We start from the raw sequence: 16,835 nt of genomic DNA on the forward strand, positions 1-16,835 counted from the left end.
TAAATATAAAACTCACAGCTGCCCAAGGTAGGGAGAATGTGGACCTGCAAACAGGCACGGGGGTAAAATGACGACAGCAGCAGACTGCTTGCTTGTCCAATCCCGAATGCTGAGTGACTGTTTTAGTTTAAGAGCTCTAATTTTCCTCTAAAAGGACAGGCCGATTTTTTTAGGAAGAGAACACTATAATAATGTAACATCAAATAAAAAATAAACAAAGTTGGACTCTAATAAGGTAAAAATCTAAGCAAGCACTGCAATTTCCAGGCAGGTTAATTTTTCCTTAAAAGTAACCGGGCCTTAGCTTTTAATGATATATAAATCATTACAGGTGCTTCTTACAGATAGATTTTATGTGTGAAACCTTTACTCAATCCTTTAAAATGAGCAAAAACAAAGTGGAAGAAGGATGGTAAGACCTCCACCCATCACCATTTATATACATGAAATAGCCACCACATACTCTTTAGTGAAAAGAACCTATTTTTCTTGGAATGTGATAATCTGACATATACAGCCCATAGTTAATTATGTCTCACCAGCCCATGACTTAACCATAGTGATAGGAGACTGTTCTTTAGGCACAAGTTAAAAAAAGGAAAAACACACAAGATGCTATCATGACAAAACAGTCTTAAAAAGAAGGGAAGGGACCACTTACACAAAATATTATTAAAGATATTCCCTGATGAAAGAGAAACTGATGAATTTTCATTACTTTTACATTTTATAAGGCCAGCTAACTCTATCAGTTAACTTTAGATAAATCTTACACAATACAATCAACTCACAAATACTTAAAGGTTACACAATCAAAAATGGCTACTATGTTTCCCAAACCAAAACAGAGTAAAGCACAAGTCTTTGGCTCTCCTTTAAAAAGAAAAAAAAGAAAAACAAAAACACCCCAGCAGGTTACCATTCTGAACCAGACCTTTGTTTGCCTACCAGTAGGGCAAATACCACATTTGTGCATCACTGAGTAATAACACCATTAGAAAAGGCAACTTCACAGAAGTTATTGGCTAAGCGAATTCATTTGAATGCTCTGTTTTGAGGCAGCAAACTGTCACTGTTGCAGATTGGGGAGGGCAGGGGGTAAATCAAGGGGAATTTGCAAGATAGAAAAGGGCCAGAAAATAAAAGAGAAAAACAACTTTGAGCTTCAACTCTGAAGGTCTGATGAAGTTAGACATTCAAGATAGCAAATAAGAATCATACCAATTTTATGTCTTTTAGAAAAAGCAAAAGGATAAATACAAGGGAACAGCGAGGCGAAGGGAAGGGGAACGGATGGGAGAAGGGACTCAGCCACATTCATGCTGTACCAGATAAATTGTGTACATTCTGAGTAGCTGAATATTTGTAGCTGGCATTAGAAATAGTGTCTTGTCATTTGAATAATGTTAGTAGAAACCTCTGCTATAACTAACTTTTGATTAGAAAAGTAACAAGGAATGGATCTTTGGTTACGTTAGCCTCTGTAAAATAGCCAAGACAGGGCAAGCTACTGGACTTACATTGTGACAGTATCTATCAGTAAGGCAAAAGATCTACACATAAGTCAAGAAACTGAATCCATATTTTCAGTATTTCTACACTTTTCCAGAGACCCCTTAAAAAAGAATAAGTCAAAGTACTTTTATATTTCTAGCTATAAAATTATGGTCTTACTTGAACAGGCGTGAACACAGTGCTTATTATTCCCACGTTGGCCCTCTCAGAATTGTTCCAATCTGAGACGTCCAAGTCTTGATTTTGAATTCAGTGAAAGCAAGTAGTCATTTTCAGAAGAAATTAATATTTTAATAAGTAGAAAGCATAAAAACTTATTTGCTATCTGATAGGTTTAATCTCTTGTTTCTAATGGCATAAATTTTAGAAGCTAGAAAAAATCAATGCCTTTCACAGATTTTGACCAAAATAGGCGTTAAACAGTCAAGCACTTTTGCCACTTTTTCTTACAGGCTTATATATCATAAAGTAAATCACAGAGAAAAGGAAAAGAGAACCCCAAATTTTGAGGCTTGTGAGCACTAGGAAAGCTTTAAGAATATCCAGGAGGTGGGCTACAGGCACATGTACAATATACTACTCCCCTGCCTTTCCATGCAGCCAGCTTGCCTCAAGAGTGTGGGACCTTAGAGAGGTACAGCGAGAATTAAGGCTACAATTTAAGAGATCTTCCTACCCCCCCAAATAAATATACCTTAAGAAGTGAAAAACTATTTTAAATCAATTCAAAACAGTGGCTTTCCTAGTTTTATTCAGAAAAGGAACACTGTATAAATTAATCCCTGTTCCTGGCTAGTTTAGAGTATCAAAATGGCGGTAGCTAGAATGAGAGCATTTGAAGGTCACAGAATAACAGAAGCTATCAGGCGTGGTAATAGATACCCCAATGGAATTTTACTTATTCTGAACTTTAACAAAATCAATATCCCTAAGTTTCATTTTGAGTTCCAAATTGAACATGTTAACATGTCCAAAGGAGAAGATCTGCCCAATTCTGCCCACAGAAAGTTGCAGGCCAAGAATGTTGCCTTTTATGGTTGTCTATATAGAAAAATGAAAAGTATTGGGGTTCTGTCAGACACACAGTTTCTCTCCTTCTCCCAAAAAAACAATAAACACTTAAAAAATAAATATAAGAGGGTTTTAAGCAAAACAAAAAAAGCACAAAAGCAAGTATATTAACAAGACAGAAGAATATGGATTTCAAATGAAAAAAATGCCTCATCTTCATTCAGTGCTTCTACCTCCCAATCAGTCATTTTATCGCAACAGCTGCGCTCATGCGAAAAAATCCTTAAAACATACCCAATATATATACAGATATAGCTATGTATATATGTATATATATAATATATATAAATTTTTATTTAAATAAAAAAGAAAGCTCGAATCCCAAGCCAATATGTGTATATCAAATCCTTGACCAGCCAGGTCTGTAGGGCATAATCAAATTCAATGTGAAATAGTATATAAACACGGTGCCTTGACTGGGCAAATTAAAAAATCGCTACTCAAAAGAGTGTTCTGTTTGGACTCTCCTACTGGTAGGCAATGGCAGGACTGAATTACCCCTCTCCCCCCAATTTGTTTGTTAACATTATGATGGACACAGAGCTTAGACTGAGGTTATGACCTCAGCAGGAGTTAAGGGTTAAGAAAATAAGAAACAAGAAAAATACAAACTCTTGCTTTTACCCAACCAAAGCAATGCAGTAACATTACATAACCAGTGCTTTCTGTTTTAGTAGTATAATCCAGAAAGGGAAATTATAAAAAATCAGGCAAACAGAGGGATGGGGAGAGTGACTATATCCAATAATCCCCACCTCGCATGGTTTATAGGGTCTTAGTTCAGTACAGACATGGGCCATCAGAATATGTGCAGCAGAACTAACCAAATTCTTCTTTATTCTTTTTAACATTTTCATGAAGAATCTTTTCAGTATTGTAAAACAAAGTCTCTGGAAATTAACCTGTAGGTACTTCTACCTACTTGTGCTAATGATTCTGAACAGCAACAACTGATCAATTCAGAAACTATTCCCAGGATCCAGGCAAACCTCTGAAAGCCAGGGGGACCAGTATTTAGGGATTTTATTTTATATTTTTTGGGTTTTGAGGGTAAAATAGAAGAATTCAGTGAAATAATGTGGCTCTGTCCATTTTAACTTGAATTCAAGTACTGCAGTTTTAAAACATGGTTGATTGTGCTGTGCTGGTTTTTTAGCATTCTCTGATTTCATCCGAAGTTCAATTTAGAAAAGCACAGGTCCAAATTTCCAACCGTCAGCTCAAAGTAGGTTATACACTAACCAAGTATTTCCAGTGCTGATAAATTAGAGTTCATTCTTAAAATAATCTCCATATAAATCTAACCAACAATCTGAACACTGGCTCTGCTTTCAGATTACGTTAAGAGAATGAAAGGGTTCCATGACATGGGCATGAGGACTTCAAAACTTGTCTGGCAATTATCTCTGAAAAGTTAAAAACAAAACAAGAAATGAAAACCCCCTGAACAAAAATACGTTTGAACAACATAGGAAACATACTTAACACATGAAGGCAGTGACCCAGAGAGGAAAGGATAATCATGGCTTCCAAATGACAGCTCTCAGAAACCTTGGTTTGCTGCACATTTTCTAACTGGTCTGTTACTGTCTTTTTGTTTATCAGGCACCAGAGGATTCTCAGAAAGGCTGGTGCTTTTTGTCTGTTTTAATTTATGGGGCTGTGATAGTGGGAAAGGATTGCAAGGCAGGAATTACACACTGGGTATGTAATAATACCAAAATACAAGAAAAACCTACTTCATTAAGATCATACAATTAATCAAACAGAGTGTATATATAATATCTTCTTTTTTTTAAAGCCCTGGATCCAAGGCGTCCAAAGTTATTAAAATAAAGTTCATTCACAGAACAAAAACAAATTTAATCTGAATTGCTTGCAGATACTGCTAATTTTCTTTTTCTTTAAATTAAAAAATGCATTAATGTGATCTATGTGCAGGGTTTGTTTTTAGTAGTGGTGTTTGTGCACATTGCCTCCGGTGCTTTCCCTGGACTTCTCTGACCACTCTCAGAGAAGAAGTTTAGAAGTTACCGTTCTGCTACCCTACGTCCTACAAATTGATTCGGAGCAGAACTCCTCATATTTTAGGGGGCAGAACTGGGTGTAACTCCTGATCTCTGGGAGTCATTGTTGTCTCCTCCTCCTTCAGGGTCCTCTGACAGGTTCAGAGAGCTGGTCTTGTTTGATAGGAGGCTGATATTCTCTTGTGTCAAGGCTGATCCATTCGGCACATCACTGTTAACATTTAAAAAAAGAGACAGAGTTGGAATTTTTAAATAGGAGATAAAATGATTATTTAGTAGAATAAAATCAACAGGACCGTTCTTTCAGTAGTATGAAGACTAGGAATGGCTTTCAAACTTTAACTTACAGCTCTATATCCATGCTTTAGCACAGAGGTTCTCAAACTAAGGCTAGCTGCTGCCAGTTTTTGTAAATAAAGTTTCATTGGAACACAGCCTGCCTGTTTGTTTACATAGTGTCTATGGCTGCTTTCACACTATAATGGCAGAATTGAGAGTTTTGACAGAGACTATAAAACACATAATTTTAAATATTTACAATATGGCCTTTAAGAAAAATAATGCATGGGTTTAAATAGCCAAACCCTAAGCGTGAAAGCGACAAGGCATTAGTAGTTATCTATATATGTAAAAGCCTAAGCGACCATTATGACCGGTCAACTGCTCGACCAGTTGCTATGATGACACACTGACTACCACTCAATGCAGGAGCTGCCCCCGGTGGTCAGTGCGCTCCCACAGCCAACCCCCCGCAGTCCCTCCCCTTGGCCAGCCAGCCCTGTTCAGCTCAGATCACCGTCCAGGCTGAGGGACCCCACTGGTGCACAAATTTGTGCACTGGGCTTCTAGTTGTTATATATTGTCAGGAGGGCAACTCAGGACTATGTATCAACAGTCTCAAAATGTTCTAAGGGAATACTTAAAGATGTACAAAGAATTAACTTCAGGAAGAACCAAGAAGGCGGTATAAGGTATAAACCTGTATGTGCTGCCCCCCACAAAAACATTAAAACTACAACTATAAGACAAAGCAGCTATCATCCAGAACAACGGGGAAGCTGGCCGAGTGGAAGTTCTACAACTAGAAGGAAAGAAAAAAGCGCATTGAGACCAGGTAGGAGGTACAGAGGCACCAAGAACAGAGGTACAAAGACACGCACCAGGAGGCTGCACCTGGGTGCATGATTTTTTTCAATCGGAAGGGATACAGACTCTCAAATGCACTGAACTCATTTACGGCGAGACTCTGGGGACCCAGACTCCTACGGGGAGAAACTGGACTGTCTTGCAGCGGGTCGGAAAGCGAGGGTGGCTTTCTCGCAGAGCTGCTCGCAGGAATCATTGTTGCCGTGGGGGTGTGGGACTCGGGACACAGAGACGCGGAGTCGCAGAGATGGCTGATGACAGCCATTGCTGTTTGCTCCGCCCTGTGATTCTCTGAGAACCTGCCCCACTCAATTTACATCCCCATCCAACCTGTGCGCAGCAGGGCAAGGGAACCGCCTGCCCTTTTGCAGCCTAACCTAACAAACTGCAGCTGGGTCACAGAGCTCCAAAACTCCCAATCCCCAAACAAAGAGGAGAAATCTGCTGATATCGCTGTAGCTCCTGCTGGGTGGACACACACAGTGGTTGACTTGGAGATCCAGGAGCCAGGGTACCCCTGGTCAGATACCAGATTTCAACTCCTCACATCCATAAGGGACACACTCAAGAAGCAGACTCACTGAGCACCAAAGCCCCACTGAAGCAAGTCCTACCCCATAAGGGTGTCTCCAGCACAGCAGTTCTTCCACTGTAGACACAGCGGGTCCTTGCAATCAGACAAAAATGCAGAGACAAAGAAACATGTCACAAATGAAAGAAATGGAGGAAAGCAAACTAATGGAGGACATAGAGTTCAAAACTACAGTTATAAGGTTACTCAAGAATCTTCTACGAACCTCCGAGGAACTTAGTGAGACCTTAGAGGATCTTAATGAGACCTTCAAGGATCTTAATGAGAATGCCAAAAAAATGGAAAAGGACCAGTCAGAAATTAAACATACACTGACTGAAATTAAAAATAATATACAGAGATCCAACAGCAGACTAGAGGATCCCATGAATCAAGTCAAAGATTTGAAATACGAAGAAGCAAAAAACACCCAACCGGTAAAGCAAAACGAAAAAAGAATCCAAAAATATGAAGATAGTGTAAGGAGCCTCTGGGACAACTTCAAACGTACCAACATCCGAATTATCAGGGTGCCAGAAGAAGAGATGGAGTAAGATACTGAAAACCTATTTGAAGAAATCATGACAGAAAACTTCCACTACCTGGTGAAAAAAAAAGACTTATAAGTCCAGGAAGCACATAGAACCCCAAACAAAAGGAATTCAAAGAGGACCACACCATAATTAAAATGCCAAGAGCAAAAGACAAAGAGAAAATCTTACAAGTAGCAAAACCAAATTCGTAGGGGGAAGGAGGTGTGGGGGGTGGCGGGAAGAGCTGGACAAAAATCTTACACCTATGGATGAGGGCAATGGCAGGGGGTAAGGGCATGGGGTGTGGTGGGAACCAGGTGGAGGGGAGCTATGGGGGATAAAATGGAACATCTGTAATAATCTGAATATAGATTAATTAAAAAAAGAATTAACTTCAATATTGTTTACTGCAGGGTGGTTTACAATATCTGACAGGTATCCTTCCAAACCTGTAGAAGAATTATTAGATGACATGGAATAGAACAAATTAAAAACCAGGGAGATGGAATGGTGGGTGGGTTTTGAAAGAAGCTAAATGCCCACACTTTTTAAAAAAGACTAGAAAGGTATACATCAAAATGTAAACATTGTTTTTTCAAATAAATTAAAAAGCAAGGGAAAGAAGGAAATGTAACCAGTCTTAACAGATAATTCAATTTTGGATCTGTTCTAAAATAAAATTTTAAACTCCTAAATTTATGTGAAAATATTCTTTCTCAATGTATACAGAACAATGACACTTTAAAAATCAAATCATTGGGGCATTTCTGTCATGACTGTGTAATATATGACTATGCAAATGGCTCTTTCTTTACCTGAATGTCAATGTAAGATCCTCGGTTGGAACCTTAGCTTGTGGTTCTGGTTGTCCATTTTCTGCTTGCTTACTTGTATTCAATTTGCTTTTCATATCCAGAGAACACTGGTTCTCCTTAAGAGAAGGAAAGAGAAGGAAATAAATTCAATTAGCTTCTATTTAATGGTGCTAATGGAAGAAAGATCAAACAGAGATAATAGAAACTGATGATCCAGAAATCACATAGTTTTGTAAAATGACTAAAGAAACAGGCAGGCTAAAAGAGAGACATACACAATAGAGTACAATCCAATTGTTCACTACCCAAGCTGAACAATAAGGGGGAGAATGCCTCAACTTAACATGGAAATAACTCACATAAATGAGGACTTAGAAAAAGCAAACCAAATATGAAATCTATCTATAATCTACTTAATGAAAACAGAAAAACTACCCCATTTATTTGCTTAGAAAAAATGTGAAAGCTACACAACAACAAAGTCAGTTACATGCAAGCTGGGGGACTGGTTCAATCCCCTAAGATTCAAAATTTACCGAAATGGATGTTAGTACACTATGAAGCAAAGCCTAAGCACATCCATGGATATAATGCCACAGGAAAGGGTGTGTAGATTGTATCCCATAAGAAAAGCCAGATCATCAATAACAAGGGCTATGAAAACTAGAATGCTATTTGGTAACATGTAGCACATCTTTATATAACATGACAATATCAGCAAAATCATAAACAACACATTCCCACTGCTTCCTTAATCAGTAATGTTTAACAGAAATGTAGTAACTTCCAAGTACCTGCCTTGTTTTCCCTAAACGTTTTTTTGTAATGCAGAATCCCAACACAAAGAACACAGTCAAATCAAAAGGGAATGAGGAGAGGAATGAGGATGAAAGCCCATCTTCATGAGACTTATTCTAAGCATTTATTACTCCTTGGAGTGCCTTGGGGTGATGATTCTACAGTTCTGGGTGATTCTACAACTCTAGAGCTATGAGTTCCATGACGGACGTTTTCCTTTTACCTTCCCTTTCTTTTCCCACCGCAACACTCACCAAACTCAGTTCCCGGGTTCTCTTCCCGATTTCCCTTTCCACCTGGTGCAGTTCCAAGCTCAACTGCTCACTTGAGATCATTCCAGGCCATTTTGGAGGTGGTGGTGGTGGCTGTGACTGAGCTGCCAGGGTGTTCACCTCCCTCTGCAACACCAGCCTGTTACTAACAGCCTAGTGCATGAAGCCAAGCACATACACAATTCAACACATTTCACACCATGCACAGAAAGGCCAGGCCCGATTTCAGACCACAGCCAAAAGCAGCTTATCACTCAGGTATTTGCAATAAAAATGGTGCAACTGTAAGATACTGTCTCTTTCTTTGAGTACTATGTGAGAATAAAAACATAGAGGATTTAAACTTAGTGAATAGTAATTTGATCTTAGGTATAAGTAGCTCTTAAAGAAGTCAACATTAAATGTACATTCTTCCCTCTTTTTATTTACATTTTTCTGAAATAAATACTTTAATTTCAACAAAATCTCATTAATGGCAAGGAAGGACCTTTAACCACAGTTGAGTTAACTATGTGATAAGCTTCCAAATGATGGTGATATTCTTTTGGGACAGAAAATGGGTCTAGAAATTTCAACTAAGGTAAAACCATAAATCAGCAGCAACACTGAATTTGGAGTTTGAAGACCTGGGCTCATGTTTCAATCTCTGTAAAACTAAAAAACTTCAACTAAAAAAGGGTAATAATAACATCTGCCTAACATAACTGTCAGGGACATTGTATGAATCAAATAACATGTGATAACTTATAAACTAAAAGAACTGTATTGATGAAGGTGCTATTATTATACAGAGGCTATTTTTAAAAGTCAAAGATCTAAGCTTCTATTTTTAAAATATGTATAAATAAATGCTGGGACTTAAAGAATATAAGACAAATTTTAAAAAGTTAAAGAAATATAAGAAATTAAAAACCAATTTTAAGTTAAAGCACATGTTGATAAATATCTATTATGAAAATTTAGATAACCTGTCTTCTATCCTCAAGTAATAAAATAATAATTTTTGCACCATCCCAGAACTAAACTCTAAGTGCTTCAATTCTTTGAAGAAAGGACACCTATATACTAGTAACTGTTAAAGTGGTACTTCAAAAGATCCTCCTAAAATCTTTGAGCACTCTTCAAAAACTGGAGTAAAAAAATATCTATAGGCTGGTACCTCTAGTCCACGTAGCTGGGTCTGTTGGCTAATTTGATGGTTTAGCTGCTGCAATTCTAGTCGTAGCTGTTCCCTGTCAGCAGATGGAAGGGGTTTGCCATGACTGGCCACTTCTGACATGGATATTCTCTCCCTTTGGTGGGAAAGAAAGCATGGAACAAATTACAATGTTTGCTTTTAAAAAATACTAACTAGAAAAACAAAATAAGAGAAGTTGAATAATTTTAAAGGTTTGTAAAAGTAAAAAGAATGACTCATACCTTTCACTGAAGTGTCCCTGAGAAGTTATGTTTTGATGAGGTGAGTAGGGAGAACCTCCCCAGCCACCATGGGTTCCATAAGGACTGTAATCTGTAAGAGAAGAGTAACTCACTGTAGATCAACACAATCCACAGATTTGATTCTCCTAGGGCCGTGGTCGGCAAACTGCGGCTCGCGAGCCACATGCAGCTCTTTGGCCCCTTGAGTGTGGCTCTTCCTAAGCCTTAGGAGTACCCTAATTAAGTTAATAACAATGTACCTACCTATATAGTTTAAGCTTAAAAAATTTGGCTCTCAAAAGAAATTTCAATCATTGTACTGTTGATATTTGGCTCTGCTGACTAATGAGTTTGCCGACCACTGTTCATGGTCTAAAAGGCACAGGCATGGTATGTACACAGCTATCTGGAAAGATGTCTCCCAGTACAGTAACAGGGCACTGATGTCTGTTTTTCCCCCAATGAAACATCAGTCTTGGTAATTTTTTTCTTTTGCTTCAATTAAAAAAAAATGAGAGTGCATTATTTTAATAAAGAGTAATGAAGCTATTAAAAAACTAGGCAATCTTCATATAAGACATTCAATTTTACTTTATACCCCTAGAATTGCCTGGGTGATAATTACCTTTCTACAGGGATAATTCCAAGTAAAAGTTTGAAGACAGATTGTCTTGGAAGATTATGGGAAGCACTGACAGTAAGAGAGTAGTAGGGAGGGTGCTGGGGGGTCATGTCTGTGAACCCTCTAGATGAGATTACCCCGGAAGTTCTTACCTGAAATATTAATAGATTTTGTGGGAGCTCCCTGAGGTGCCATAGCCTGCATTGGGCCAGCACCCTGATATATTGTTTTGGAAGTTCGAGAGATGGCACCAAACCGAGATACTGTTGGTCGGTCTCCAAATGGGATGAGGTCATCATCACTGGTTTCTGTTGCTCTTCTCTGATGATCCAACCGCTGGTCTCTCATTCCTTTACTCTCCACATTCTGATAAGTAAAATGAGAAATCCACCCCACACTTAGGTCTCTAATATAATTTCCTCTAACTGTAATTAGGTTGAAAAAGAGTACAATATCCTTACTGCTAAGATTAAAATCATTAGTTGCCTTTGGTTGGTTGTCATATAAAACATCACTTTTTAAACCTTTGATCATTCCACAACATTATATTTTATTAGAGGCCCGGTGCACGGATTTGTGCACTGGTAGGGTCCCTCAGCCTGTGGGGATTGGGCCAAAACCAGCTCTTGACACTCCCCGAGGGGTCCGGGATTGCGAGAGGGCAGTTCTTGGGTGACGCACCCAGGAATCAGGCTCCCTCCTCTCTGGTTCCAGGTCCATTACCTGAGAACTGCAACTGCCAAGTCACTGCAGCTCGGCAGCTTCTGCGATCAACCAAAAAAATGAGTTCGCGTGTCACCTCTGACACGCATGTCATAAGTTCGCCATCACTGCCTTAGTGGTTAGTGTGCATCATAGCTACTGGTTGGAGTATCTGCCCCCTGGTGGTCATTGTGCATCATACCTACCGGCTGCACAGTAGAACAGTCGCTTAGGCTTTTATATACAGTGGGGCCTTGACTTACAAGTTTAATTCGTTCTGTGACGGAGCTCGTAACTCAAATTACTCATATGTCAAATCAACAGTGAACGAGTGAAATGTTCTCTGTGACGTTCACTGCGCCAACTAGCGATGCGGTATCTGAGGCTGGTCTATATATTATAGACCATAATATATAAGGTCTATAAACATGCAAAACAAAATGGTTTAAGAAGTATAAAATTATCTATGCAATGATAATTCAGGATAAAGATTACCTCCAGGGAAGGAGGGAGGGGAAACGAGATTAGGCAAGTATATGGTGGGGTATTTGAAGCTGGCAAGTATATTTGGCTAAACCCAAATTTTAGCTCGCAACTCAAAGCAAAAAATCGGCCGAGAGACGGCTCGTATCTTGAAAAACTCGTTAGTTGAGACACTCGTAAGTCAAGGCCCCACTGTATATAGATATCATGAGTCAGCTCATATATACATTCAAATGTAATTTCATGACAAATATTTACCCTTACTATATGAAATGTACTCTGGTATTTATATTGTTATTCTAATTCATTTCTTTAAAGACCCATCATGACCCAATCAGCTAATTTCAGAACTCAGGAGTTAGAAAAACACTGTTTAAAAATGTAAGTGCCAACACAGGATCTTCAAAGGGATTCCAGTCAGAAAGAAATAAGTATTGAAATAAATAGAAATGGAAATCTAATTGTAGACCATTGCTACTGAAAGTATATAGTGTGGGAGCAGCAGCAGCAGCAGCGACCGGAAAATATTAGAAATGCAGACTCTCAGGTCCCACCCCAGTCTTTCTCAACTTGAACCTGCACTTTAACAGAACTTTAGGTAATTTACGTGGACATTCATGTCTGAGAAACAGCTAGACTTCTTTCACCATTTAAGAGATTTTCAATTACATCTAGGTTAGGTTGGCAAACTTTTTTATTTACTGATCTAAGAAAATGAGGTTGTTTTTGCTAATATTTGTTACTTTACTATAATAACCCTTTCTGAAAGCCAGATACAAAGCAAGGGTTTCTGTTATCTCTGCCTCATCTCATTCCTGTTCTTAGACAGTTTTCTATGGCCTAAAAACATGTCCCCAATCACACCATAGAAAAACAAAAGGTTTATATTTTGCTTCTTCTTCCTCTACATCCCTTTCTATCTGTCTATCTCCTTCCCTCCCTTCCTGCCTCCCTCTGGCATCTAATTATATTTATATTATAGGTATCACTTTACTCATTTATAGCAGTATTAGCATCTAAGTCTCCCTTTTCTATTAAGACAATTGGTCTTCTTTTAACCAGCTGGACAAATATTTGTCTACGAAAGCCAATATAATAACCTAGGAAACCTTTGTTACAGTTAATAAGGGCAAATGTTAAAGAATAGTCAAGGCGTATCTTTAACCCAGCAAAACCATTCTCTAAGCATAATTTCCACGCATGTGCACAAGAAGACATACACAGAAATGTTCACTGTAGAAGTGCACATAATAGTAAAAGATAAAAAACAGCCTAAATAAAAAAAAAATAGCCTAAACATCCAATAGAAAAAGAAATAATTCATATACATATTTATTGTTGGATATCAGTTATCCAATGGTATAGGATAAAAGCAGTTAAAATGAATGAACTTGAACTACAGGTATAAATTTGGATACATCTCAAAAACACTGCTGAGTGAAAATGCAAATTGAAGTATATAATATATAAGGTCTATAAACATGCAAACAAAATGGTTTAAGAAGTATAAAATTATCTATGCAATGATAATTCAGGATAAAGGTTACCTCCAGGGAAGGAGGGAGGGGAAACAAGAGATTAGGCAAGTATATGCAGGAGGATTTAAGTACTTTTGTGAAGTTTTATTTATTTTTTTAGTAAAGAAGTAATTAGGATAAAATACTGATAATATTAAGCTTGGGTACACTGGTGTTACATTATTTTTTTGTTAAGAAAAAAATAGCGTAAGTGTAACATTTCAGTATACCACAGCTCACTTGAGGTTAAGTAGCTCCAAATCTGACTCAAATACTACTATTGTTCACTAGATTCCACTTTGTTGTTTAAACTTCAAAGTTGTAGAAGAGTTATAATTTCTTGGACAAGAAATCCAGGATCTTGATTAATTATGCAAAATAATTTAATTTTGTTTCTAAACTGTTGTTGGGTTAACTGCTAGATGTACAGAAATATAACAAATGTTCTTCTTTGTCTAGGTAAGTATTAAAATATTTTTATTTACTCCCCAAAAAACAAATAAAAAAGTATAGTTTAAATATAATTCAATTGCATAGTATATAATATGGCCTGAAACTCTTAAGTAAAGCTCAATTATGTATCTGTACTATAATGGGGGATAATTTACTTGGTTATCTTGGCTTATATTAATTATGGCTTAGTTATTACACATACCATCATTTCCACACTCCCTGCTGCCACAGCATCTTTGGGTTTTGCATCTTTGGTTCCAATGTAGGAGCCGATGGTGTCACATGACCAGGGAGAGTATTGGCTATAATCATTTCCTTTATATTTCCCAGCTACCTTCAATTCTTCATCCAATAACTAAAGAAAGGGGGCAAAAGAAAAGAATAGGAAATGGGTCTATGAATAACAACATAAAAAAAGCAGGAATTTCTTAAAACATCATGCTGAAACAAGGTAATGGTGATTATTTGATTTGTCACAACAGATTTTTATAGAATATAAAACATACACAACAAGTGAAGAATGATGTTTAGCCTTTACATTTTGTTAGCAGAAGTCAGAAAGGAAGTATCTCAGTGTCTTTCAAGGACTCAAGCTGCAGTTTTGAGGTTTGATCATCCTCTTCCTCATTAGTTCATATCAATATGTAAGCAAATATGTACCAAGCCCTCAAGTTTTGCTAAACCGCCCCCTCAATGTTTCTTTCAATAACATTCCAGGTAAAAAAGAGTATTAAAACTATTTTGAATGTTCTATATAGTTATGTTCTATATGGTAATAACTTTTTTACTGAAATCTCTTTAACAGTAATAATTCATATCTTGAAAAATTTCTTGTCCTGAGGTTGACTCAATGAAGTGAAAAGGATAAGATGCATAATTTTGTTTTCTCAAGATGAAATCTGAAATTATATGACAGAATAGCTATTCTAGGTCTAATGTATTTTTACTAAATTCACAACATCCGTACCTGTGTAATGTTTTGCAGTATTCCAAGTGCTTTGATGCACACTATCTCTCTCATATGTTCAAGTCCACATGATCTAACCAAGGCTCCATCAGTCTAGGGCAGTGCTAGAACTACAACTTCAATACTGCTTTCACTTCAGATATACATACTGATCCCTAGGGGCCACTGGTACACATAACTGGCTCTAGGCCTACCTCCATCTAAAACAATCTTGTTTTCTGAATTATCAGTATTGGCCTTCTGTGTGGCACAGGGTCTGATTTTTCCAAGTATCACTCAGTTTCAACCACAACTCCTACTTCTATGGTTAACACCTTTTTTTGTTTGTCCTACCCCTATTTTTAAAAATATATTTTTATTAATTTCAGAGAGGAAGGGAGAGGGAGATATAGAAACATCAATGAAGAGAGAGAAGCATTGATTGGCTGCCTCCCCACACACTGGCGATCGAGTCTACAACTGGGGAATGTGCCCTGACCGGAAATCGAACCATGATCTCCTGGTTCATAGTCAACGTTCAACCACTGAGCCACTGTCCTACCTCTATTTTTAAAATTCTGTCTCTGTTATCATTTCTCTTCCACTTACAAACTGTGTGTAGAACAACTAGCTTTTTAGAGACATGCCCTACTAAGGAGGGCTTTTTCCCCTGACCATAATGTATTATGCATCTGTTAAAAAGAATGAGAAAAGGTTATATATGGACAGAAAGACATGCACTGTAATTGATTAAATGAAAACAAAAAAACACAAAACACAGCCGAGACCGGTTTGGCTCGATGGATAGAGCATTGGCCTGCGGACTGAAAGGTCCCGGGTTCGATTCTGGTCAGGGGCATGTACCTGGGCTGCGGGCATGTCCCCAGTAGGGGATGTGCAGGAGGCGGCTGGTCGATGTTTCTCTCTCATCGATGTTTCTAACTCTCTGTCTCTCTCCCTTCCTCTCTGTGGAAAATCAATAAAATATATTTAAAAAAAAACAACAAAACAAAACACAAAACACACACAAAACCTTAAGATATATTACTAAATGATACTTATTAGTTCACCCATAGCAAAGTTGAAATATCTAATAAACGGACAATGATATAAAAAAATGGAAATTTTGGAAATTTTTGTTATGTATTTTTACAATGTATAAAGTTAACACAACTCTATATACGTTATTTATAATCAGAACTGAAATTTAAATACAGTTGGCCCATGAACAACAGTTTTAAACTGCATAGGTTCAGAACCAAGATGGCGACGTAAGGTATAGACCTGTGGGTGCTGCCTCTCACAACAACATTGAGACTACCAACTATAAGACAAACAGCTACCATTCAGAACCATGGGAAAGCTGGCCCAGTGGAAGTTCTACAACTGGAAGGAAAGGAAGAAGCACATTGAGACTGAGTAGGATATGCAGAGGCGCCAAGAACAGAGGTACGGAGTTGTGTGCCAGGCGGGCTGCAACTGGATGCGCGGTTTTATTCAATCGGAAGGGGTTACAAACTCTCGAATCCACTGAGCTTGTTTGGGGTGGGATTCTGAGGTCCCAGACCCCTATGGGGAGAGGTGGGACAGCCTTGCAGCGGGTCGGAAAGCCGGGGTGGCTCTCATGCGGAGTTGCTCGCCGGCACTTGGGGACGTGAAGTCGTGGAGAGGCGAGGAGTCGGCGGAGACGCCATTGCTGCTTGCTCCGCCCTAGTGATTCCCTGAGACCTCACCTTAATCAATTTATATCCCCGCCCAAGCTGTGCCAGTGGCACAAAAGGAATCACCTGCGCTTTTGCAGCTTAACCCAACAAACTGCAGATTTCAACTCTTCGCACCCATAAGGAACACACTCAAGAAGCAGACTCAGGTTCAGAGGAAGCCGGATTCGGATCCGGATGGGCTGGCGACATGGAACCACTGTACCAACAAATGCACAAGCAGG

At 38.3% G+C, this 16,835-nt stretch overlaps 1 protein-coding gene across 2 annotated transcripts in view; it reads right to left on the bottom strand.

Annotated features, from left to right (window-relative positions):
* Positions 1-509: 509 nt before the first annotated feature.
* The window catches only part of RC3H1 (ring finger and CCCH-type domains 1), a 47,566-nt gene continuing 31,240 nt past the window's right edge, over positions 510-16,835 (bottom strand). The window contains exons 14-20 of one of the 2 annotated variants that reach the window (XM_006767020.2): positions 14,147-14,299; positions 10,942-11,155; positions 10,168-10,258; positions 9,908-10,040; positions 8,731-8,874; positions 7,679-7,794; positions 510-4,824 (exon numbers count right to left, since the gene is read on the bottom strand). In XM_006767020.2, coding sequence (XP_006767083.1) covers positions 4,674-4,824; positions 7,679-7,794; positions 8,731-8,874; positions 9,908-10,040; positions 10,168-10,258; positions 10,942-11,155; positions 14,147-14,299 — 1,002 coding nt within the window. In that variant the 3' untranslated portion in view covers positions 510-4,673. Of the gene's footprint in view, positions 4,825-7,678; positions 7,795-8,730; positions 8,902-9,907; positions 10,041-10,167; positions 10,259-10,941; positions 11,156-14,146; positions 14,300-16,835 lie in introns of both variants that reach the window. The other variant, XM_006767018.2, reaches the window with a different exon arrangement.

The sequence above is a fragment of the Myotis davidii genome, unplaced genomic scaffold (assembly GCF_000327345.1).
Source record: "Myotis davidii unplaced genomic scaffold, ASM32734v1 scaffold580, whole genome shotgun sequence".
NCBI classification, from domain to species: domain Eukaryota; kingdom Metazoa; phylum Chordata; class Mammalia; order Chiroptera; family Vespertilionidae; genus Myotis; species Myotis davidii.